We start from the raw sequence: 26,790 nt of genomic DNA, 5'->3' as shown, positions 1-26,790 counted from the left end.
ATCACTCCATACGTGTTTACTAACTATTCAAATTACACATAATTATCCAGTAAGGTAAAAGATACAGCACTTGTACGTGTTCGAAGCCAGACTTGCACACAGAAAACTATTCCAAAACAAGACATTTCACAGGAAATTATAATTTGAATGATACAGATGCTGTATATAATAGGCATTCTACTAGACTGTAACCTCATCGTCATTGTGACCCAGTCTGTTTTGCTTACCATATTAGGTTTCTCGAAGTTATCCTGTGTAATACACAATCTGAAAATCTCAGTGACAAATAACAGTGACAGGTGTTTTGTTTTGTTTTGTTTTTTCCTCACGCACCTTATATGTGGACTCTGGCAGTTGTGTGTCAGTTGTGATTCTGCTCTGTGGCTTCATCTCAGAGTCTCTGCTGAAGCACCAGATTCCGTTTAGATATACATTCTCATAGCAGAGAGAAAAGTATGAGAGAACGAAAGAGAAATACCCGGTGTCTCTTAAAACCTCTGCTCAGAAGGAGCATATGTCACCTTTGCTCACATTTCATTGGCTAAAGCAAATGACGTGGCCAAGGGTGATAATGTGGGAATAGGTTGGGGTAAGGGGATGGATAATCCTTTTACAGGGGATGGGAGCAGCACATAGTTGGGAACAATAACATCATCTGCCACCTTACTGTTGTATTCCATGTGTCTGTCAACCATGATTGTCGCATAACAAGTGCTCAAAAAAATATTTGATGAGTGAGTGCTTTCACAAGAATTAAGAAGGCTTCATGAAGGAATTGGGACTTGAGCTAACACTTGCAGAATGACCAGATGATGAATATGAGTCAATAGATTTGTTTAGTTCATGTGTTCATTGCTATACCACGTTGGCTACCATGTATCCTGAAAGTGGGACGTATTTGTGACTAAATTATCTTAAACACTCGTTACTAGATCTCTGAAGTAGAGGAGGTAGATGGTAGTAATAGAGTTGTAATTTCTGAATACCAGAACTTGTTGGAACCCCAAGTTCTGAACATAAGGTAGTAGCATCAAGTAACACATTCACACAGTATCTGTGCTTTTGTGTCTTCTCAGATTATAAACTTATTTTTTTGAAAAATGTAAATTCTGTTTCTTTGTTGAAATGGAACATGACAAGAGCATCGCAGAGGCTATAGTGACATCTGAGTGGCTCTCATCAGCCAGGTCTATAAGCTCCATGTTGCGTCTGCCGTAGATTTCTTGGGGATGGATGATCATTTGAACCCCAAAGTTCATTCACATGCTTTACAGTTTTCCCAGACTAATGCTGGGCCCAAATACAGGGTGTGATCTGGGTCTTGACTGACAGCAGAGGTGACTGAGCCGTTTTGCTCTTCCCTTTTTTTCTCTAGTAGTCGGAGTTAATTGGCGGGTTCTCCATTCTACAAAGTATTTTAGCTTAGGATGAAATTGCTACACTGAAACCCTTTTACTGTCTTCACTTTGCTTCAGAATAAATAAATCAGAAGCAATGATTGCAGCTGTGAATATTTGTTCTCCTATGCTGATGCATTAAATAATACATATAGATAAAATGCTTACTGTATGTATTTTCATAAATTTTTTTTCTGTGTTGGTTCCTATTTAGTGTGTTTCTCTTTTTTTGCTATAATATTTAAAAGTTCATGTAATTTCTTTCTGTGAAACAGCTGTTATAAAGACAAAAAGGTTTTGTGTTGGGGCACCTGGGTGGCTCAGTCGGTTAAGCGTCCGACCTCGGCTCAGGTCATGATCTCACAGTCCGTGAGTTCGAGCCCCGCGTCGGGCTCTGTGCTGACAGCTCAGAGCCTGGAGCCTGTTTCAGATTCTGTGTCTCCCTCTCTCTCTGACCCTCCCATGTTCATGCTCTGTCTCTCTCTGTCTCAAAATAAATGTTAAAAAAAATTAAAAAAAAAAAAAGGTTTTGTGTTATTTACAGGAAGTGCTAAGATTGGGAAGGTACATGTTGTGATAACATGCAAAACATCCCCAGCCGCTTTCCAGCGCCTAGGAGGAGATGTGATCAATAGTGCAAATCTTTTCCATATGCTCTTGGAGTTGTTTAACTGCAAAAGTGCCCTTTTAGCATCTAAACTTATGTCACCACTTAGTCTCTGTATAAGATTCCATGTACTGAAATACAGGGCCATGGTGTTTGTTGAAGACGTGTTTACTCTCAAAACCGTACTGAGACTGCAGAAGCCAATGTTTCAGTGTTGCTGCGTTACTACAGCATGTGGTCATTGCTGCGTTTCAGGTAAAGATTGAAAAGGAACTCAGTGGCATCTATCGCCGATTGTTCGAACCACTCCGTGTGCCTCCAGATTTGTTCAGAAGATTAACTGGCCAGTTTTGTATGATCCAAACCTTAAAAAGGGGCCAGGCTTATGCTGCAGAGGATAAAACCTCCGTTGATGACCGTCTGAGTATTCTCCTGAAGGGGAAGTAAGTGCTCTATGGAAATTGAAATGTCCGGTTTGCCCTAAGTCTTCTCATGTCCCCTGGGAAGGGAATGACTAGAGAGGAATGATACCAGCTAATGGAGGAAACGGTCGCAGAGTTTGTTGGTGCTGAAATTCCATTTTACAACTGCGTTTTAGAATACTACAGAGCAACGTGTTAGAGTTACATAGAATTGACTACTCCAGTTCTTGTTGATGTTAAGATTTTCAGTTGTGAATATTCTGAACCCCGACTGACCCTTTTTTAAAGTTAACGAATCAAAATTGACGTAGGCTTAAGTTGGGCATTAAACTTCCAAAAGCTTGTGCGTGTTTCAGAGGTGATTTGATTATTTTTTGAATATCACAAAAATATAACTTCTAGAAATATCAGTCTTCTGGGGAGAGAGCCAGTGTGTATTTTTCTGGCATAATTATTAATACCAATCCTTTCCTTCTCAAAAATATCTGAGTTTGAGTGATAAATTTATGGCCACTCCAGCTAAACAAGCAGTAATAACTATTGGAAGGCATGTGTGTGTTCAGTACTGGAACCTGTCCTTTTTTTTTTTTTTTTTTTCTTGTTGATGAAATTTATTTTGAAGTAAATATTTATGCGTTTCAGAAAGTGCTTTTAATTGTGTCTGTCATCTTTGGAGTCTTTAAAACTTTAGTACAAAATACTATAAGATTAAGGATCATCATGTTATTTATGAAATATTATGCATATATTAACATGAATTTCTGTTATCAGAATGAAGGTTTCCTATCGAGGACATTTTCTGCATAACATTTACCCCTGTGCCTTTATAGATTCACCAGAATTTAGATCAACTCAGATGCACAAAGGCGAAAAATTCCAGGTATGTGTTGGCATGATTTTTAAGAAGATTGGAGCTAGTTCATGTCTCATTCAAAATCTGAAGGATATTACTAGAAAAGTGATTAATTGAAAATAAAAGATTATCATATGGTATATATTGCATGATCCCATTTTTGTGGAACTTAAACAAAATAGTGCCTATACATGCATTAAGAGCTCTAGAAAGATATATCCTACTTTGGGCATAGTGTTAACACTGTTACTTCTGGGTTGTGAGTTTGACTACTTTTTTTTATTTTCTTCCTTTTTGTTTCTTTGAATTTTTATAACTTTTCATAGAAAACATCGAGTGCTTCGATTATGAGAAAAAAGGAAAATATCAGTTGTGGATAATCAGTGTTTCCAAAACACGTAATTGGTTAAAATTTTATTGGGAAAAAAGAGAAACTGGCTTTGCCCTAGAGATATCCTGTTAATCCTTATGAAATAACCTAGTCACTTTACAATTTCATATTTAATGAATATTTTAGGGACAAAGGATGAAGTTCTTCATAGTTAAAAATTGTTCCATTATGTGGCAGTTTGTTTTCATCCTTTCTGTAAGTGTCCAGCCCTCCTATTTTATTCCCCTCTTGATTGATAGGAAAGTAACCAGGAAAATGGGTGAGAGTATCCTTTGATCTTAGCCTCTAGATAAATTGCGGAATAGGGATGCTTATGAGCAAGAGGGTGAATCTATATAGGCAGGAAATGGAATAGAAGGGATGTTATCACCTGAGGGAGGAAATGTCAGTGTTTCTTGATGACCAGTATTATTTTTGAGTTTCATTTTGAGACTCTGTACAATTTGGGAGACCACATGGAGATAAAAGGGAAAATTTACAGACATACAGTTTACTTTATATACAATGGCCTCAGCCCTGCCCCACTCTCATTCTGCCTGAGTAACAGGTCTGCATAACCACACAACTTGGTACAGTTATATGTATTTACTGCAAGGTCTCATATAAGTTCATTAAGTGGGTGTAGTACTGTTCCCAAACTGGCTGAGCTTAAGATACAGAAGTAGAAAGCTAATGCTATATCGTGGCTTCCCGAATTTACACTCTCACCTTGTGTTTGTGAGGGTCAGCTGTGCACTGAGACTTAAATGTTCTTACTGTATCTTTAATCACCACCATCTACAAATGAATGCAGGGCCACTTATTTCTTCTCTCCTTCTTTCGTCTGCCCTTATTACATTTCTTCTTCCAAAGCCCGCTTATCTGTGTATTTATCTGTTTCATCCATTTCTCTGTGTATAGTAGCAAGTGGTATTACACAGTGACTCAGTCTCATTATACCCCGAAGAGACTGGGATTTGGCGAGGGGGTGGAAACTGAAACCCATTTGTTTCTAGAAGCAAATGCTCCCTGAGAATCCAGGGATATGAACATGTACTATCTTTTCCACTGGACTTCAAGTTATATTTTAATTAAGTTAACAAAAAAAGGAATTCTAATCCCTAGCTACAGTTTCATCTTGGGGACCAGGGACTAGGATTTGCTAGCTGAGAAATGTTCCTGATAATTGCTGTGAAGATTCCAAAATATGACCAAAACCGAGGTACTGTAGCTGGTAAAGGATATTATTCAGCCTTTCCAACACCAGTCATCTCTTGTCTGCATGGAATGTGGTGTGGCATTTTCTGATTGGTCAATGGAAAGAAATTACTGTAGCATCATGGAAACTGTGCCCTGTACAATTGGAGCAGACTCCATCATAAGAAGCCCTCGGGAGAGATTGTATTTTGATTGTTTACGAAATGTTCCCTTTGGCAGATACTCAAGAGTAAATATAGCTGCTGCACGTCTGTGTAGGAGTATATAGTGCCTCTTTGTGAAGCAAGTTCCCAGAGGAACTTTGCTGCAACCTCTCACTACCTGTGCCCATAGCAGAGGACATTTGAGAGTGTCAGTGGTCAACTTCTCCACCTACATGCTTTTTTCCTGCTAATCTCATTTTTCTTTAAATCTGAACCATTAAAAGTATCCTGACAAAGGTGCTACTTCCCTCAAATTTGTATTTCTTAAAATGCATCGTTGGTAGGGGTACTACCAAAGTACCTTTCACTAAGGTGAAAGGGGAAAAGAAAGGCAAGTGGACCCAATGTCTATCTCTTGAGATTGCACAGAAAAATGTTATTTGGGTACACGTGTGACGCTTGTGACAGACACAGTGACAGGGATGAGAAACAGGTTCTGAACTCACAGGTACTCGACAGATGCTTACAGCCATTATGTACTTACACACCAAAGTTGCTGCTTAGAACTATTGATAGAATCTTGGGTATCTTTCTTATAAGAGGTAGAGGTCGTCTTTTGTGTTTGGTTTCTTTCTCTTTCTGCAGTTGCTTTATATCAAGTGAGCTTTACCATTTTCACATTTATCTTTTGTGTTCTGTGTCCCACTATTGCTTTGCTGTAGTCGGTTGCATGTCCTGTGCTGGGAAGCCTGAAAATCAAAGCTTTATTGACTTGAAGGGAAGGAGGATGTCTTGGAGATCGAAGCCTTTGTGAAATAAAGGAACACTAAATTTTTACCTGTATTTAAATCAAATCTTATCTTATTGTATTAAGTAAATCTTTTGGTTAAGCTGTGAAGCAATTTGCTCTGCGAGCTTTGACTCTACTGTATTTTGGTGCTCATGAGAACTCTGAGCATTGGCTGAACAGACCAGTCCTACGACATTTTCATGTTCCTGATGTGTGAAATGTGATACAATACATGAAGAATATAACACGTTCTCCCCTGAGAATATTCATCCATCATATTGTCTGACTGCGGTTTCCAATTGTGGCACATTCGGCAATTCCCTCAGACACCCTTGTTCTTGTGTAATGTGAGGGTGTACAGTCTAAAGTGAGGGACAGGCCTAGTGCCTTGAAATAATCAGGGCAAACCCAACTGAAAACACTTAGTCCAATTCTCTCCCTGAAAGCAATCCCTTTGTATCTTCCATTGCCCTGTTTGCTTTTATTTCTTCACAAGAACTGAAGCATGGCACTGCTGAGGTGCCCTAATGACTTAAGAAGCAAATTTATTTTATGGAAGCTTTAAAAAATCTTATATTGCTTTATAGAAATTCCTCATTAAAATATGTTTTACTTGGCTCTTGTGACAGGAAATCATTAAACACAAATGTCTATTTGGCAGAAATGAAGCATCAGCCATCATGTAAAATGACCTCAGTCAATATACTAACTACCCGCATCCAATTAAATGCCTTTGCTTACAGATCTGTAAGTCACTCATACATTCTCTAGGTATAGCTTATTATTTGAATAGTGTTATTAAGTCTAAATTTAATAACAATGTAAACAGGTTCATAGTATTTTTCAACCAGCAGTAAGAAATGTATTTGCTAAGCAAATGATAGTATCAGAAGTGTCATTGCCTCAGTGGGAACTTGAGGTTATTGGAATGGTTGAGAAGAAGTTAAATGTATTAAACATCACCTGGGTACAATTCCTTTGTCTTCTCTTGGATGACTTCCAACTCCTCTTTTAACTTCTTCCCCCACTGCACATGAATTATGTTTTCCAAAGTCCGGATGACCTCTTTGCCAAACGAAGGCACCTCCAACTCCTAACCCTTTCTCCAGTGCTCAGTTGCAGGGCTGTGCTACAGTGAGTACCATTGTCCACCCTTCTCTAATTACTCCTGTGGAATATTATTTAGTTGCCCTCCATTTATTTACCCATCTCTTAGTGTTTCTGGGAACTCCTCAGTACTGGCTTGACCTTATACTTCTCTTATAACTCTTTTTTTTTTTTTTTTGTCACATATCTTTACATATCATTAGCTTCCTCCACTAGAGTGTAGGCTTCATGACATTGTGTTCAACTGTTGTTTGTATGAGGAACTCTTGATGGGCTCTGAGCCGACCCTGTGGTCACTTAACAAAATTACGTTCAATGTGATTGTGTTCATAAATACTGGACACATTGGGTAGGGTTTAGTCTGGTGGGAAAATCATGTCAGGGCTGGAAATCAGAAGTACTCACTTCATCACTAGGTAACATGCTCATGAATAAGTTTTTTGGGTCTTCTCATCTGGCATCTGAAAAATGAAGAAGAATGTTACTTGCTTATCCGAAAGACAATTTTGAGGATCCACTTAATAGATGTAAAAGCACCTAAATGTTTAAAAGTACAATGCATGTATAAAGTGAGTGGTATTATGTGTGACTGTCATTCCCTGGAGATTCTCTACCACTTTCCCCGGTTGTGTATTTGTCAAAACACTTAGTGTCACCTGAGGGTATCATATTTCTTTATTTATTTCCCAGGGCAAAGATCTTGTCTTTCTTGTTCACGTCGTAATGTCAGTGCCTTTAACAGTGTCTAGCATAAAGTAAGTACGTAATGCACATTGAAAGAAAGAGTAGAATTTAGTGTCTCACGGAGTCATAGAGTTGGTAATGCATTTCTTCAATTCAAATGTATTGGGTTTTTGGAGATTCCTGCTTTTAATATAATAAATAAATGCAAATTTTTTTTCTAGGAATATTGACCCATTTTTTAAAGTAGCTAAACCCTCCAATTTGCCAAAGGTCAAATTCCAGCTATTAGTATTAGTTGAGAAGCTGGGTTTTCCATTTTCTATCTTAGTAGACATAAATACCACCTCATCACCAAAATATGCTTAATTTTATGACAAACCAAGGGGAAATTGGAAATATTTGCTCTGATGCTCAGGTATGATTTCATGTCAATTCAAAAACCCTTTATTAATTGACCCGGACAGGCATTGGGTTTAATGTTGAGGATATAAAAATAGTTGTTGCCTTCAACACTATTTGTGTTCATTTGTTAATTTCTTCATATAATAAATGTATACTGAGCACCACTCTGTGTTGGACGCTGGGCATTCAGACATGAAGATGCATAGTCCCTGCCCTCAGAGTGCCTGGCGGAGACAGATGTGTCCACAGATGAGTGTGTGTTCGGTGATATGAGTGCCCCATGAAGCTCAGAGGAGGAGTACTAACTGATGGAAGGGGACTGCCATGGGGGGATGGGCTTCCTGACACTGAGTTGTGAGGGCTTAACCCCTCACTCTGGAGAAAGGATTTATTTAAAGAAACTTGAGCTGTATGTAGTGCAGTTACAGTGTTTCCCACTTTGCTGTGGAACAATGCTCAAGAACAAGGTATGGTTTCCCGATACCCTGGAGCTAGCCCTGAAAGGTCACACTCGAGAATTACCTCTGACACAAGGACCCAGAGAAGAACCCTCAGTAGCCATATTCCGCAGTAACAACCTGGACCCTAAAACCAATTCACAGGACTCTGTTTTCTCATTCACTAGTATTTGTTTGCAGAGTTGGCTAGGCGGGATATCTTTCATCTGTAACTTGCCTCACGAATCTTAGCTCAGTTCTCTTGCTTGAAGCCGTATTCTTAAACCTCTGTTGTAATCATCAGTGTGGAAAGAAATATTTAACCATAAATTATATATCTAGTTGTAACATTAGTCTAGTATGCTCTGTGGCAGTGCTTTTGACACCAGACCTCACAGAACAGCACAACAATGAAACTTGGAGAGTTTGCTTTCCGTCTGCAGAATTCTTGGTTTTTTAACGATTTTAAACGTGATTTTATAGTAGTTATAGAAGCTTGTGTGTATAGATCTTATTTTAATTTAACTAATATGATAAATCATTCCTTTAATAATATCCACTAAATTATTCTACTCTTCCTTTCCCCAAAATTATTATAGTCGTAATTCATGTACACAAAGTACTTTTTTCTTTCTGTGTTTGTTTCTTGGGCAGGTCACCATCATTGCAGATGATAACTGCAGATTTTTATGCTGGTCAAGAGAAAGATTAACTTACTTTCTGGAATCAGAACCGTTTCTATATGAAATATTTAGGTATCTCATAGGAAAAGACATTACCAATAAGCTCTACTCATTGAATGATCCTACCTTAAATGATAAAGTAAGTGGTTTTCTAAGGTGTACCTCACTTTATGCAGCATATATTTTTTCTGAATTTTCATTAATTAATTATGAGTGAAGTGGGGATGCTTGTAATTTAGAGACCCTTCAGGGGAATCATTTTTCAAGAGCGTGGAAATATTTTGTAATTATTATATTTGCCATTACCTGGTGAGGTATCTCTAAATGTCAGGGACCTCCATTTGTGGTGATGTGGTGCTGATCTGTCATAAAGGGTCAATCAGTCTCAGGAAGATGGTAAGTGAGTTGGAGGGAGGGATGTGGGGTAGAGTGGGCCAGGGAAGGCAGGGCAGCAGGAAGGTTGCAGACTGAGAAACACTCACAAACTTGGGTGAACAGGAAGTTCGCATTTTAACCCTGGTGTCTTCCGGTCTTATATATCCTCCTGGGCAACCCCCTTTCCAGAAGGTCTAGAAGTGACAAGAGAGGGATGAGAGGGGGCGTGTGGCAATCCAGTTAGGAATTTCAGAGCTGAGTGGATCTTCAACAATTTGCAATTTGATCTTCATTTCCCCACAATTGCTTAGAAGGAAATTAAAATGATGACAGAAGAGACATTGCAGAATGTTGTTTCTGTGATAAGTAGTGTTCTCCAGGAACTATGCATATGGGTGTGTGCTCTCTTAAAGTCATCTTGTCTAGGCCCTTTATCAAATTAGGTTGGTGCTTATTGTTTTCCAGTTTAATAAATAAGCTATTGAGTATGTTAAATTTTTGTAATGTATGTATAGTAATAGCTTATGATAAAGGTCATAGCTAACATTTTTTGGCCACTTACTATATACCAGGTAGTTTTTATTTCAAGGAAAAATAAATGCTGTTTACAGGGAATGTATGACCTAAGTCCCATAGATCTCTGAAACCTTAAAACTTTGTTTTGTAGAAGGCCAAAAAGTTGGAACACCAGCTCAGCCTGTGCACACAGATCTCCATGCTAGAAATGAGGAACAGTATAGCCAGCTCCAGTGACAGTGAAGATGGCTTACACCAGTTTCTTCGGGGCACCTCCAGCATGTCCTCTCTCCGTAAGTTACCTCAAACTGATAATGCTCCAGGACTCTGCTGGATGTCATTGGAAATAGACAAATGACAACTTGGGTCAGAAAAATAACTTTGCAAGTAATTATTTGGCAATCTGTCAATAAAAACAATAATTTTGTCTTGCTTTTCCTTTTCCATATTGCACATCAGCTAAAATCCACCTTTAGAACTCTTAGTTCTGTTTTCAGAAATTGTTCACTTGTTTTGCCATGCACCCTTCTTAAATACGGGTTCACTGGAATGATGTGAAAGAGTCCATATGGTTTGATGGATATTCGGCTATTTTGTTTTCATGATTTTCATGTAAGTGAACGCCTAGACCCAGCAATGTGTTAAAGATGATAGGAAGTAGCTGTTGGATGTTTTGCTGCTGACTGGTTATCAGTGTGAGCACCAAGAGTTAACAGGTGATCGGGTTATGGAATATTCCTGAGGATGAAGGAGACCATTCATGACCCCTGTGAGTTACCTCATTCACATACCCACCCACCTTGGCAAGTTTTCCAAGACTGGAAACATTAAAAATGTTTTAAAACATTTTAAGTAAGTAACATTTTAAGACACAGGTGTTGAAGATTAATAAGTAAAATGAGAGAAACTATTTTAAGAATTAAGTGCTTAAAATTAATGCTTAAAATTATTGTAAGGATTATCCCAAAACTGATAGTATAAGAACTTTGAACAAATTCATTTGTACTTTTTGTTTAAGTTTATTTTTTTAATTTTTTATTTATTTTTGAGAGAATGCAAGTGGGGAGGGGCAGAGTGAAGGGGACAAAGGATCCGAAGCGGGCTCTGCACTGAAGGCAGCGAGCCTGATGTGGGGCTTGAACTCACAAACCATGAGATCATGACCTGAGCTGAAGTCTGAGGCTCAACTGACTGAGCCACCCAGACGCCCCGAAGTTTACTTTTCTTTTATTTTGAGAGAGAGTGCATGCATGAGCAGGGGAGGGGCAGAGAGCGAGGGAGAGAGAATCCCAAGCATGCCCTGGGCACTTAGTGCAGAACCCTATGCGGGGCTAGAACTCACAAACTATGAGGTCATGACCTAAGCCAAAACCAAGAGCTGGACGCTTAACCGACTGAGCCACCCAGGTGCCTCGTGAACAAATTCATTTCAAGTAGCAACAAGTCAGACAGATTCTCCCACTGCATAAACTAAAGAACTATTAATATTTCCAGTTGTGTGTTAATCCAAAGTAACTTTTAAGGAGATACAGGTACACATCCAACAATCCCTAAATGTTTATGTAAATGATCTTGTAACTTTGGATGCTTTAGATAAATTGGGTTAAGGATTTGAAGTATTGCATGGTCAGAAGAGGCTGGAATTGAGAAAGCCATGTAGGCATAAGCTTCCAAAGCAAAGTCTAGGCACAGAAATGTGTTGTGAACCAAAAGGAGATTTCAGGAGTAACACAAGTGGGAAACGGGAGATGGTTTTATCTTATTCTAGTAACTTTTGCAAGTACTGACTGAGGCTGACCAAATTCTGCAATCTGCCAGCATATCAAATGCATTATCTGGCTTGTTGAAACAGTTTGGCCGTCAGTAAGCATTTTCAAATGGACCCGTCTTAATTACATGTATAGTGATTACTATAGTATGAAATGTCAGCAGAAAGGGAATTAAATAGTAATAATTAATAATTTTTGTTTTTCTGTAGTATTTTATTGTATAATCTAAATCTTTGGGGAGTAAAATAACATTTTATAAAATGTTTATCTAGAGTATGTTGTTTAAATAGAATTAAAACACGTGTTTGAGATTAACATTTGTATTGTTTGTGCCACCAGAAATCTACGTTCCAGGTGGATTGATCACTCATGTTGTACGTACAGACCTGGGTTCAAATCTCACTGTAGTAATTATTAGTTGTGGAACTTGGGAGTCTCCAAGTCACATGACCTTTCCAACCTGACACGAGCTATCATATCTCATCACAGGCTTGGTTCTGGCCACAGCTCCTGGTCTGTTTCCTTCCCTCTTCCTTCTAATGAATCATGAGTTTAATCCAAACAGCCATTCCCTGGGGCGCCTGGGTGGCTCAGTCGGTTAGGTGTCCGACTTCAGCTCAGGTCATGATCTTATACTCCGTGAGTTCAAGCCCCACGTCGGGTTCTGTGCTGACAGCTGGGAGCCTGGAGCCTGCTTTGGATTCTGTGACTCCTTCTCTCTCTGCCCCTCCACCTCTCACTCTGTCTCTCTTTCAAAAATTAATAAACATCAAAAAAAAATTTTAAAAAAAACAACAACAACCATTCCCTTGCATGGATCATTGGTACTTCTGTGTTTGTACAGAAGTGTGCTCTCCTTGATTGCAGGATTGCATTTTACTTCTCAGGCCCCTTGTCTAGTTATTTTTCACTGTATTAGAAATAATGTACAACCTGGGGCACCTGGGTGGCTCAGTTGGTTAAGCATCTAACTCTTGATTTTGGCTCAGGTCATGATCTCGTGGTTCCTGGGATTGAGCCCTGTGCCAGCTCTGTGCTGACAGCCTGGAGCCTGCTTGAGAGTCTCTCTCTCTCCCTTGCTGTCACTCTCCTGCTTGTGAGCACATACACACACACTCTCTCTCTCAAAATAAATAAGCATTAAAAAAAGAAATATGTACAACCTGCTTAAGTTGCTTATTTATTTTAGCCTCATATTTATTACGCAGAATCTTGCATATTGATACAAATGTATGCAGCTACATGTGTGAGCACATTTTGGAACATGAGTGTATGTGAATTGCACAACAAAGCCACGCTCAAACCTAATTTCCTTTGACCAACCCTTGTTCTGAGTTTCCTGGCTTCACTTCCCGCAGTTTCATGAAAGACATTAGTACTCGACCACATCATTGATACTATGAATTATTTAATTCATCCTAGCATGTAATTCATCAAAAACTAGTTTCTGTTTCTTAGGTTTTAGCTCAGAATTCCTAAAGTGTGAGTTTTTTGTTTTTTTTGGGTTTTTGTTGTTGTTGTTTTGTTTTGTTTTGGCCTTCTTTTTGCCAGACCCATCAATATGCCATCTACTCTTCCATATGACAGATTACATTTTATGTAAAACAAAGAACACAGTACCAATCTCATAAGACTATTAGGCTGAAATAACAAAATTTTCCACTTTTTGAGCATGTGGTAGATCTTCATGAACATGAGGCCCCTAAAACAAATGACTACGCTCTTATCATTCCGGGTTTCTGCCATGCACAAGGGGCGTTTATGGCAGCTTCTCAGCAGTCCTGGCTGCTTCGTGAATGCTGAGGGGAGAAGGGAGCAAACGTTTATGGACAAGAGTAGCTATTTTTTCAGGTACTCTCTGTACATACTCACATGTAGTCTTCACTGTAATCCTGCATAGAGACATATACTAGCTTTTGCTAGAAGATGCAGCACTAACAATTTCCCAAATCTCTGGCTATGATGAAGGGACTGCTTTCTCCCTCAGGTGTACACAGGGTGCTGCCCCAGACCCGTGTCCTCCTCACTCTGGGATGCCACAGAGCAGCTGCTGTTTGGGTCATTGCCACTCAGGGCAGAGGGTTTGTTTTGTCTTGTTTTGATTGTCCTGTAGAACATTGATTCTGAAATGTAAATGTGAACGTGAATCACTTGGAGATTTTATTAGAGGTTCTGAAGCAGCAGACTGGGGTGGGGCCTGGCATCCCCATGTTTAACAGGAGCCCCAGCGATGCTGATGTGGCTGGTCTCTGAACTACTCACTACTTCAAGTAGTAAGGAGTAGGACTCCCTCCCCACAGCCTGTAATTTTGCTGATTGCTTTCCTGTGGTGGTGATTAAGATGTTTCTTGTATTTCCCATCTACTGGTAGGTGGATCTGCAGGCCGGCATAGATTCCTGTGAAGGCACGAAACAAAATTGCAGCTGATCCCATTTCTTACGCTGCGCTCTATTTTTATACATGTCACATGATGCTAACTAAGTCCAGAGAGCAAGATCTCTGCCACACAAATTCTGCCTTCCACTTCAAATGATCCTTTAAAGACAAGAAAGTGAAGTAATGAGATAGTCTGAGAAAAAATGCTTCCTACCTGTTCATTCAGTAGCCAAATTCCAATTAACTTAACTTGTTTTCACTTTCCTGTTGCTTCATTTACTTGTCTCATGATTGGGGAAAAGAAGGAGGAAAGAACAAGACGTCCAGAACATGTGGGAAGGATTTCATGCCCTCATGTGGATAGAAGCTCTCTTCTCTCTGCTCATGGATCAAGTGCTCCTCAGCGTGCCTCGCCATCTTCTCTTCCTTATGAGGCTTAGCTCCCTACGTGGTGTAGAAAACACATACACACAGATCCATTGTACTGGGCAGGTCCATCGCTGATCAGCGACGCCGAGCGCAGGCATCATCGTCATGGCAACAGGAGAGCATATTATGCTTCCCTAAAAGTTGTAGAACTTTGTTTTTGTTAATTGGGGTTAAATAACCTATTGTTTGGTTTGTGTGTTTGTTTTTTAAATTCTGAGGCAGTATAGACAATGCAGTCTGTTGGAACTTGTCTGAAAGGTTTTGTTAGTTTAAACTGTGTATTTTTTTCAGAAGTTATAATTTTTATAATGTAATATAATTTTATAAATTTAGGAGTTTTAAAGATACTACAACATATTTAGAGAGATATTTCTTACTGAGAACAAGTCTTTTCAGATTGTTTTGTTGTTATCAATAGCAACATGGTGTTCTGGACAATCTACTAATTTCATAAGACCTACTTGCACAAATTTGCTTTAAGTTAGCTTGCATCTGGTTAATGTTCTTATCTGCAAAGACTAGCAGCATATCTGACATGATGAGTTTCTTTCGGCTATCTTACCCATTCATTTACCTGGAAAGTTACAAAAAACTGATACAGAATTCTTAGTTTCAAGGCTGGTCTCATGAAATAACCTGTTCAACTCAATTTGTGTTCCATTCCCCTTGTGAACAGCTCTGCACATATAAACAACAAGCTTTCCATGAATTTTATGGAGAGGTAGAGAGGAGATATGATCAGGCAGCAGGAATACCCAGGGAACAGTTCGCAGATCCACCGAGAGGGCTAGAGAAAAGCAGTGCCCCCACTTTGTACACAAGTAAAGAGCAGCTTAGGAAAGTTAAGTAACCGGCTCAAGGTCACTGGGCTAGCCCCAAAACAAAGACCTGTTGAATTTTTTGTAAGTTCTTGTTTTGCCTTTTACCGTACAAATATCCATATCCATTTGGGAGAGAGAATCTGTTTAGGGGTACTCACCCACTGCTGTGGCAGCCGCCACGTCCTGACCACGTTCATACATGCTCTCGTCTCATCTTCACCACCGCCCAATCAGGTTGGTGTGGTGTTTTCCCCTCTTAGGGTTGAGAAATTGGACACTTCTCTCTGGCTTCTTGGTCCCCCAGCCAGTAGGGACCATGCTCTGTGACTCCTGAACTCCTGTCATCACCAATCCATTCGCTGCCCTCTATCCTCACACAGTGTTTTCTCATCTGTAAAATGACAGCCAAGGGATTTTATACAATTGCACATTTTTCAGCTTTTAGTAAAAAATTTAAAAATTAACAAGTTAATATACACACACAGATAACAAATAGTAAAATTTAAAAAAGTGTTGCAAAGAAAAGAACTGCCTCCCTTCAACCTATTTGCTCCCTAGGAGCAATCACATTGGAACAATATTTGTCCAAAATGCTAAATAATGCCCTATTATTTATTGATTTATCCACTTAAACTTTATCTACTAATCTAACTTTTTTTAATGTTTTTTAACTTTTTAAAAAAATTTTTTGAGAGACAGAGAGAAACAGAGCACAAGCAGAGGAGGAGCAGAGAGAGACGGAGACACAGAATCCGAAGCAGGCTCCAGGCTCTGAGCTGTCAGCACAGAGCCCGACAGGGAGCTCTGACTCACAAACTGCGAGATCATGACCTGAGTCCAAGTCCGGCACTCAACCGACTGAGCCACCCAGGCACCCCTAACTGAGCTCACTTTTAACTTCCCTTTGCCCATCTGCCCAATATGGTTATATCACTAGTTTTTATTCTTTTATTATATATACCTTTGTAACAGTAAATGATGCACTTAAACCTCCATTTTGTTTTCTCTCTGAAGCATTTTTAGAGGTGAGGACATTAGCATCTCTACCCTTTCTTATTCTTTCCCCTTCTACCTTTACATTGTTGTGAGTCTCTTCCTTAACTTCTGAACACTAAAAATTTCTAAAACGTCCTTAACTTCTAAATATAACAAATATATTCTGTTATCTATTTTTTTTTATATTTTTGTCATAAAATATATGTGACATCACATTTACCATCTTAACCATTCTAAGGTCTTCCTTGCTTTCTCTGTGATTTCTTTTGCAAGGTTTAAGCAAATAAACAGTGTTGACTTTATTATGCTTTATTTAGAACCAAATAGTGGGCTATGACTACATTTCTTTCTTTTTGGTTTCAATCTCATGATTCCTGTTCAAAGGAGACTGTTTCTAATAACAAGTTCAAATGGATTCTCCTTTCCCACACAGCATATAAATCAATCACAGTTTACTTCATACTTTGACCTTCCTTTTTTTTCCCCCCTGAAGATTTTGTATTGCCTTGCTTTGGGGGCCATTTTATTCACCATATCCCTAGTATCTTCTAGCTTCTTACTCATTCTGTCTTTGAGTTAAAATCCAATTTACTTCTTAAAGTCTGAGTAGGTGTTTCACATTTGAACCATGCCTTTTCATGCTGCTTTCTGTCTTTATAGATATTTCTAGTTGCCTTTCTTTTTCCTCATTCTTGTATTTTTTTTTTTCTTATATCTCTACTCTCTCAGTACATCAATTCTGTGTACCTTTTTCTCAGACACCTTCCTCACAGAACCTCCCAATCTCATTTTGGACTGGTTGTTCCCTGGGTCTATGCACAGGTGCCATCCTGGAACTGCCTTTCCTGTTCTGAGTTTATCCACTATCACCATGATGTTACTGCTTTCTCTTTGTGAGCAAGAAGGGGCTACAGGACTTCCACTGTTCCCTGGCTGCTCACAACGTGCAGCTCAAGGCCCTGACCACCCATGTGAGTAGTTAGAAATTGATCTGGGAATGATCACTTGGGCCAGAGAAAACCTCATGGAAACCAGTAACCTCCTTTGATCTCTCTATCTGCCATAATTTGTACACTTCTTTGCTTGAGTTTTCAGTGCTGGTGTTGAATTTCTGTAAGGGAAATTAGGTATGAAAGCCATACTAACCTTCATCATTATTGTTCAGAAAGTTTCAATCCAAACACAATCCTTCAATTTAAAAAAATACTATGATATACTTAAGCAAGACAAGAAACAGGATGATAATTCTCTCTAGCAAAGAAACCATTAAATCCTTCCCTATCCCCATTCATCAAAAATTGTATAATCTAATTAAAATTCTAAACCCTTTGTAAGGTTTTTAATTACTTGCTAAAGCAGTTGGCCAGATGGTTAAACATAATAAAAATAAGAGCACTTTGAAAGGAACGAGGAAAATGTCATGAAAGTTAACAGAAGAAAGGGAAAAAAAGTCGTATAACATTATATTAGATAGCTTACAAAAGTGGTCTCTCTTTTTAAAAACTCTTAAGCAGAGAGAAAAGTCACTTGACAAATTTCATATCATGATATTCTGTTTATTTGAAAAGCAAACTTGAGATTGCTTATTCATTCTCTGAAACAGGTGTGACCTTCACTCTGAATTTAAGAACAACAAATATGTCTGTTTACTTTGACTTGCTAAGAGATTCCCTCAGGTCCTCATGTAATTAGAAGCACACCGAAGTAGAATAAGCTTAATAAGGACAGAATTCTGTCAAAAGGAATTTCTCTTGGAGCGCCTGGGTGGCTCAGTCGGTTGAGCGTCCGACTTCACCTCAGGTCATGATCTCACAGTCTGTGAGTTCGAGCCCCGCATCGGGCTCTGTGCTGATGGCTCAGAGCCTGGAGCCTGCTTCCGATTCTGTGTCTCCCTCTCTCTCTGCCCCTTCCCTGCTCATGCTCTGTCTCCAAAATAAATAAAAAAAACATTAAGAAAAAAAAATTTAAAAAGAAAAAAAAGGAATTTCTCTTACCTAATTTTTCACTTCTCTGGATACCGGAATTTGACTGATTGTTACATAAGATCTCCCTGGTCCTGATGTAAAAAGGCTTCCTGTGTTACTTTGGGAATGTTAGACAGGAAAGGGTCTGGTGGGGCAGGCTAAGCCCCGTGACGTGCTTATACTTGCAGGATACACAGTGGACCTCAGTGCAAACTCCTGTCCTCCTCAACTAGGATCTGGCCCTGGCTGCTATCTGAACAGGTCTGCTGAGGAAAGACTGCCTCCCAGATCCAAATCTTCCACAAGTGTTGTCACCCGCCGTGATCTGGCATGAGTGCAAGGGGCCACTGTTTGGTTCAGGGCTCTTCTAAACCTCCATCTTCTACATTTGCTCAAAGCCCCTGTTTTTGAGTTTGAGTTTTTCTTTCTTCTGCTCAGGATTGCTGCCTGATGTTGCCGTTCTCTCTCTCAGCTGAACACATTGAAAGTGGTGCACAGCTCAGAGGAAGTTCTGCTCCACTGACTGTGCCTTCTCGGTGCACTGGGATCTACGGAAGGGGTGTAGACGTCTTTTTGACAGAAGATTTTTTTGCCACTGGGTGCAATAGGAAACATCCCCAAGCAACAGCAACTCTTGACATAACTGTTTAACAATTTCACACCAGATAAATCTGGATTGCAGCTCAGTCTGAGACTATTTGTTTTACATAGTTTTATAATAAACTGTGTTAACTGGCACCCAGAGCCAAGTAGAAGATGATTATGGCTAATAGCAGAAAATAATGCTAATTATCTCTTCTTAATTATAAAAAAATCCAAAGGATGTAGTTAACCACTTCTGTCTCCCAGCTGTAAAAGTGGTTTTAACAGAAGAAGGATAAAAATCAGTTTTCTGGAAAATTTATGGATATGGAATGATTTGCCTGTCTAGAATTTGAAATAAATTGAAAAGTAAAGCATTGTACAGAGGTCACGTACCTCATAGCAATGTCCTTGAGGGGCAAAAGTAATTTGAAAAAGCACTTAAGTGAAGATAAGCTCCATTTCTTCCTCTCTCCTCTCCCCACATTCTTACCTCTAGGTAAGGTTGGGCCTTCTGGGCAAATTTCTGATGATACATCAGTGCATAAAGTTAATGAAAAACCAAGCAAACTTGTAGAAAGAATTTATTAATGTTCAACTTGTGATATGTTAAGATAGTTCCCTTGAAGCAGAATACCACCCCTCCGTCTCTCATTTTTGTTTTTGTTTTTTTAAAATAGTTTTTAGGGGTTTTGTTGTTGTTCACACTCCGGATTGGATTTGAACTTATTAGTGGACTAAGAAATTCTTTCTAGCAGCATAGTAATGGTGACTTAGTCTTTCCACTGAACCAGCAGGTCTCCTGCCAAGGTCAGAGAGCATCAGGTCTAGGGCAGGTGAGCTCCTTGCTCCCTAAAGCCTGCCTTTCTCCTGGCCGTGACAGTGACACATCTGCAGTTAGACCGGGTGAACATCACCCTTGGCCCTCAGTGGTACAGGAGGCTCAGGCTAACTGGGGTTGGGACAAAGCATGGGCACTCTCTCTGCGACCCTGATTCCTATTGAGGGTTCAGGCATCCGGCTGGCACTTGGTAGCCTGCAGCAGCTACAAGGCAGGCTGAATTCCTGTTGCCTTCCCAGGCACCTGCCGGTGATGGGAGAGCGCCAGGGTACCGTGGTCGGTGCTGGGACCAGAGGGGCTTGTGGGCGCCAACCCAGCCACCAAGCCTGAAATGAGAGTCTGTGAAAAGAATGTGAGCAGGGCTGTTAGGGCCACCTGGTTTATCCTGCCAGAATCTGATTGTGCCGAGGGGTTCACTTGCTGGTGAGGAAGGTGTTCATCCACAGCAGCCTCCCCACTCTTCTTTCTCGGGCTGTCCGGGTTGTCTTCACTTTCCCTTTTGAGTATAAAGTAGAAAAATAGCATGGATGTGGTGAGCATGAATTGCTCTGAAAAGCGCACTGAGTTCCTGAGAAATAAAATAATATCGAGTCAGAGATCCCAACCGATCCATTTTTATTTCCCTAACATTTAACCCAGCCTCTAGTGCCTTGTCATCACTCAGGGGCTCTTCTTGCTGATTGTATGAAAACTCTGTGGCAGGTGATGATACCACCAAGCCTATTGATGTTTACCTGAGGGGATGGTGCTCTTGCCCGTGCTGTGAGCACTGTCGAAATCAAGCTATATACACTGTTGCCCATGCTATAAGCACGTGCTATAACCTGGGCTATAAGCACTGTTGTTGAGTCAATTATATGAAAATGATTTGCCTCAGGGATCCTGACACAGAATACAGTCATTCATAGTGTGGTTTTACTGTAGCAGGAGACCAGTCTGCGCTTGAGGAATGCTGGTGGTTCCCCACTGGTGTAGTGGAAAATTGACCCATCAATCATTAAAGGTGATGGCCGTGTATCTTTCCCTCATCCTCAGGATCAGCCTTCTGAAGGCCCCATGTGGAGTTTCACGTCCTAAGTAATTATTCTCCTGTACTAAGTAATCATCAAGGACCTGGCTATGTGTGGGGTACTTCTGCAGGAGGGAAGACGTCTACAGCCCTCAACATGCTTGTTTTCCAGTAAGGGATAGAGACACGTACTTGTGATCACAAAGAAATACAGAATGTGGAAGGGCTGTGGGTCTCTAGATAATAGACTCTCCCCACACAAGGAATTACAGAAGACTCCAGAGGAAGGAGGTGGGGTCTGACCTTGATCGTGAGGGATGGATAGGAATTTGACAGGTAGGGATGGAAGTGAAGAGGCCATTCCAGGTAGGGAGAAGAGCAAGAGGAGAACATGGAAAGGGTGGGTTGGATTTGGGGAGCAGAGAGTTTGCCAGAGCTTGGACTGGAAGGGGAAGGAGGCCTGACTTGGACACATTTCAGTGTCACCCCAGGACTCTGGGTGACTCCGGCATTACTGTCTTTTTAATGCTATGTAGTAAGCACCCCAGCTCTTCCTTGGCTGAGGCAAATGTAGTGGGGACCAAATAAAATCTTTCACAGAGAAGTTGAAAGTTCTCAGAAGGTTTTCACCAGGTCATTTCCAGTTGTGTTGGGTCCCCTCTTTATTCTCTCTCAGTAGGAAAATGCACCGATTGGTGATGGAGCTGAGAGGGCAGAGAACATTTTGGCCCACATGTAGATAGCAGCCACAGGATGCTATAGAATGTCACCCCTGGTTTGATAGATGGGCTTAAAAACCAGATCAATTAGTCCTACTTCCCCAGTCAAAACACACGGGGTGTGTTTCTGTTATGTGTGTTATACAGTTACATTCGCATGCTCTACATTATTGATTTGGTTAATACTCTTAGATATGCCATCTTGCTGTTTGTTCTGAGAGGTTTTTTAAGTTTATTTATTTATTTTGAGAGAGAGAGAAAGAGTGACAAGAATGAGACCGTAGGAAGAAGCTGCCTTATTATGGGAGTAGTACCAATCAGAAGTCTTGGTTTCTTGTTAAAAAAATTTTTTTTTGTTTTAATTAAATGGGGCACTTGGGCGGGTCAGTCGGTTGAGCATCCAACTTGGGCTCAGGTCATGATGTTGTGTTTTTGAGTTCGAACCCCGCATTGGGCTCTGTGCTGACGGCTCAGAGCCTGGAGCCTGCTTCAGATACTGTCTCCCTCTCTCTCTACCCCTACCCCACTCGTGCTCTCTTTCTCTCTGTCTCTCAAAAATGAATAAATGTTTAAAAAAAATTTTTTAAAGAAGTATTGGTTTCTATCTTTTTAAAATTTTTCTTAAGTTTATTTATTTGGGAGAGACAGACACATTGGGAGTGGGGGAGGGGCAGAGAAAGATGGAGAAAGAATCCCAAATAGCTCCGTGCTATCAGCACAGAGCCCATCACAGTGCTCAAACTCAAGAATCATGAGATCATGATCTGAGCAGAAATCAGGAGTTAGATGCTTAACCAACTAAGCCACCCAGGCACCCCTGCTCTGAGAGTGTTTATCTGATTGTGGAAACTCAGCCTAAGCTAATGTTTTATGAGGCTTGATCATTACTTAAAGCTAGACATATGATGAAGGCCATGGCCAGTTTTTTTTAAGACAATTTTACTGCCCTCGGGACAGTTTAGATTGAGAAACACAAACCCCTATTTGAGTACAAGAGCCACTTCTTTTCATTTGACATTCCTAGAGGCAATAATGAATTTTAGCAAGTTTTCTAATTACCTTAGGCCATTCTCCTCCAAAGACCATATTAATCACTCATTTTATTGACTTACAAATGGACAAAGTGATTATTACATCCCAGGCACTGATGTAAGAACTATACAAGTCGTTATATACAAGTTAAAATACTGTTTTACTATTACTATTACTATTACTTCTATATATACTATACAAGTTAATATACTATATTAAGCCATTTAGTCCTCTTAACAACCATATGAAGTAGATTAATAGCATTATTCCTATTGTACAGATGGGGAAATTGAGGGACCGAGAAGTGAAGTAACTTGCCCAAGCTCACACTTGAAGCTCAGACATTCATTGCCATCTGAGTATACATGCCATTTAAAGCTCGTGTTTGGTGGTTGTGTTGTCCTCTGCATGAAAAAGGATAAAAAGAGCTTGCCTGGGAGATTCTGCCGGGCTTGCTCTATGACAGAGTTGTGTTCTGGAACATTTTAATAGAGGCTTATTTTCTACAGTGTATGTCAGCAGTTGTCTTTCAAAAGACTCTGTATTTTTATTATTTTTAAAGATTTTATTTTTAAATAATCTCTACACCCAACGTGGGGCTCAAACCCACAACCATGAGATCAAGAGTCGTACACTCTACTGACTGAGCTAGGTGCTCAGAAAACTTAGTATTTTAATTGACTGTAAATGCTTGAAAATGAAGTTTCCATGTATGTCCAACAAACACATTAGCCAAACCAAAGTCCAGCCCAGTGTAATTAATATCTTTTTTTATGTTGGATGATGTGGCTGTTGGGAGTGGCATCTCCCCAGTGCATGACTGGGACTATGCAGTTAATAATAAACATCCAGTGGCATTCTCTGTGTGCCCAGCACCGTGCTGAGCACATCACATGATTATTTTGTTTCATCCCCCAACAACGCCATGAGGCAGGTCCTGGGAATATCCCCTTCTACGGATAATGGAAACTGAGGCCTAGAGAGGCTGAGTAATGGAGTGCAGGTCACACATCTAGGAAGGAGCAGAGCAGAGCTTTGAACCCAGACGTGTTTTCTTATCCTTGGGACTTGACCACTATGTATGCTGCCTGCCCCTGTGCTGTGTGGCTCTGCTGGCCTCGCCCCTCCTCCTCAGCCCTGCTGTCTGCTGCTGACTCTTGCCAGGGATTAACAGCTGATCTTGATAAATTTCTTACAGCAGTTCTTCCTGTTTTAGCAAGTTTCCATTATCCTCCCTTGCTCTATACCAGCTATTTGGAAAGTCAGGTTTCACCCATTGTTCTTCCATTATCAACCTCACAGCCCGCCAGAGTTCAGCATTGGCTAATTGACAGAATACCGTTCCATCCGTTCCATCCTTTCCATCCTGTTAGAGGACAGCAAGAGGGCCACACGAGTGTGGGTGGGGCCGATGAGACCCTGACGCAACAAATCCTGACATTGAATTTGGAAACTGTGTGGAAGGGAGTTTATGCTGTCCTGGGAGTTGTTCATTAAGCACCTTGATAAGTCTATGTACCTATTTGTAGTAACTTCTACTCTTACTCTGAAACCGTATTTTTTTCTGCATCAATCATGGTGTGTCTTATGTGGTAAATGCTCAATGAACATTTGACAAATGCATGGACAAATGAGGGACTGACTATTGTTTTTTATATATATATTTATTTTGAGAGAGAAAGAGACAGGTCGTGAGTTGGGGAGGGGCAGACAGAGAGAGAAGGAATCTGAAACAGGCTCCAGGCTTTGAGTTGTCAGCACAGAACTGGGCTCAGGGCTCGAACTCATGGACCTCAAGATCACCACGGGAGCTGAAGTCGGACGCTTAACCGACTGAGCCACCTAGGCACTCCTGAGTCATTTGTTACTTAGCTCCTTTGATGTAAGGGCATCCTACAAGGCTTTAGGGATGCCCCTGCCCCATCTGCTACTTGAGATTGTATTTTCTTCTACCTGCTTCCCCTGTCCCTGTCACCCTCTCCTCTCATCTACTTTCCTCCTCTCCCTCTCCCATATCAGTCCAGGAAGTGACTGGGCAGGTGGTAGCAAGAACTGTTGTTTTAGGTGGTGCTCTAGATGGTGTTAGCTTCCATAGCTTCAGGATGGAACTATTCTTTATGGAAATTAGGAGTTATATCAGCTTTTGAGGAACTCAAGTCACCATGTATGATATTAATGCAGAAACATGCATTCTGAGTCCTAATCAGACATTAGGGCAGCCCACTGGAAACTGCGTGTGTTTGAGAAGCTCATATCATCCAAGCATGTATAGTGGAATCCATTCCACACGTGTTCTCATGACTGAGAATCGTTTCTTGACCTCGTTGTTGTATTGAAATATTGAATCGCAAATACAATCTGTAGAGAAGTTGCATTCCCGGTGCCAACTATAGATTCCCAGAAATTTTACTTTCCATTTGGAGATAATAACTGACACATCACACCAACATCAGGGCAGGCTGTCCATTAAGTGGTTTTTCTTTCTGTGTCTTTGACAGATGTGCCATCCCCACACCAGCGGGGCTCTGCCAAGATGAAACCAATAGAAGAAGGGGTGGAAGATGACGATGAGGTCTTTGAGCCCGCGTCTCCAAATACATTCAAAATCCATCAGTTGCCTTGATCAGACAGCGGGGCCAAGTTACCAAGATGGAAACTGTCTTGAAGAGATCCTGAAAAATACCAGCACTTCTTCATGACTCATTGATCACTCTGCTTGAGCACTGGTGGTCTGTGGGTAGGAAAGTAAGGAAAGGTCAAAACCTGCAAAGGTTATTTTCGCTCTCCTTTTTATTGATCAGCTTTTTAAGCAGTTGTTTTACTGAGCCTTCTGACTAAACCTAGTTCTATTTTGAGATATATATTTTCACAGTATTTTCTAGATATATTATTGTTCTTAGCACTCTGTCAATGCAAATGCCTTTTCACTTACTTTCTCCAAGTTGTGGTTCATTTTCCTCACGTTTTTTTCTCCACTGTGGCAATGGGGTTGTCTATTTGATAGTTTTAACGAAAGTATAAGTTTGAAACCGAGGTTGAGATGGCATTAGAAAGCAGGGATTCTCAGGCCTTGTTTAATTGATTTTTTAGCTGGAAATTTTTAAAGAAAGATGTGATTTGACTGGCGTTTTTTATGTGTTTCGTTTTTGTTTTTCCCCCTCCCAAGTCAGACACATCACTCCACTAGATCCCCTTACTTATTTGAGCATTGTGTAGATAGCTTCATAATGAACAAAACTCTTCAGACTTTGCACATTACCCTTATATCATGCTATTTATAATCGGGTCTGAAACCCAAAGCTGGAAAGATAGCAGATGGAAGGATTCTGAGCTCAGTTTGACCTATGGCCAAACTCGACTTACCTGTGATTTGGGGCCATCTTGTCCCACACACCCTGGTGTGGGGAATATGCTTTCCTCGGGGTAGGGAGTCAAGTGGCCAAGCAAATGTTACAGAGTGAGGTGATTGAAGGAGCAATTTTTATTCTTTGGTCGGTATTCTGAGGTTTCAGACTGTTCCTCCAGAGCAATCGATGTCTTTTTAAAATGTTTGCCAGATACCCAGTGCCAGGGTTCCAAATGTGAACACAGCTTTGGGGGCAGACAGTTCCCCATCAGTCAGGTGATGGGCACCCAACCTAGATGTTGCAGTGAGGGCTTTGATTCCAGATCTCTCTTTTCTACTAGAATCATGTTTCAGGAAACAGTGGCATTTATGGTGGGAGATAAGAAGTTTGCTGAAATCGTCGGTCAAACAGGGCAGTGTGACTGTGGCACTCAGTTGGGTGAAGCCCATTGATTGGCTATGCTATGTCATACATCATGTTGATTTTATTTTATCCACCAGAACCAACTTGAGTCAGTCCCCTGTTATATTAAATAGCTAAGAAAAATTGCAAATGAAATTATTTTCAAGTGAGCTGAGCCAAAAACAACATCTCTTGCCAAGAGATGATTTCTGTTAGAGAAGGTAGATAAGCTAGTCTGGGGTCACCTCATTTTCCTAAATCCATTTTTTTGAGGCTAATTATTTTAGTAATTTCACTGGATTTAAATTTACATGCTCGGCCACTCACTAAGAAGATTTCCACAGACTGGGAATTTGGCTCCTAACGTCTTTATCAAATGTTGATTTATTAACATCACAGTAGAAAGGCTGATTTCACTTTCCTATTAGAGTGGCCTCGTCAGTTTTCTACATTATGAATTTATTTTGGGGAACAGAAGCACAGATGAACGACTTAGCC

General features: G+C 40.3%; 1 protein-coding gene across 1 annotated transcript in view; it reads left to right on the top strand.

The window, feature by feature from the left end:
* BVES (blood vessel epicardial substance) overlaps positions 1–25,436 on the top strand; it is a 33,696-nt gene extending 8,260 nt beyond the window's left edge. Inside the window, exons 4-8 of the mRNA XM_042937370.1 lie at positions 2,260–2,447; positions 3,198–3,306; positions 9,085–9,252; positions 10,156–10,297; positions 25,042–25,436. Of these exons, the coding sequence (XP_042793304.1) occupies positions 2,260–2,447; positions 3,198–3,306; positions 9,085–9,252; positions 10,156–10,297; positions 25,042–25,166 (732 nt within the window). The 3' untranslated portion in view covers positions 25,167–25,436. The remainder of the gene's footprint in view (positions 1–2,259; positions 2,448–3,197; positions 3,307–9,084; positions 9,253–10,155; positions 10,298–25,041) is intronic.
* Positions 25,437–26,790: the final 1,354 nt, after the last annotated feature.

Source organism: Panthera leo, chromosome B2 (genome assembly GCF_018350215.1).
Source record: "Panthera leo isolate Ple1 chromosome B2, P.leo_Ple1_pat1.1, whole genome shotgun sequence".
In the NCBI taxonomy this organism is placed as follows: Eukaryota; Metazoa; Chordata; class Mammalia; order Carnivora; family Felidae; genus Panthera; species Panthera leo.
This window is presented reverse-complemented; position numbering and strand designations above follow the sequence as displayed.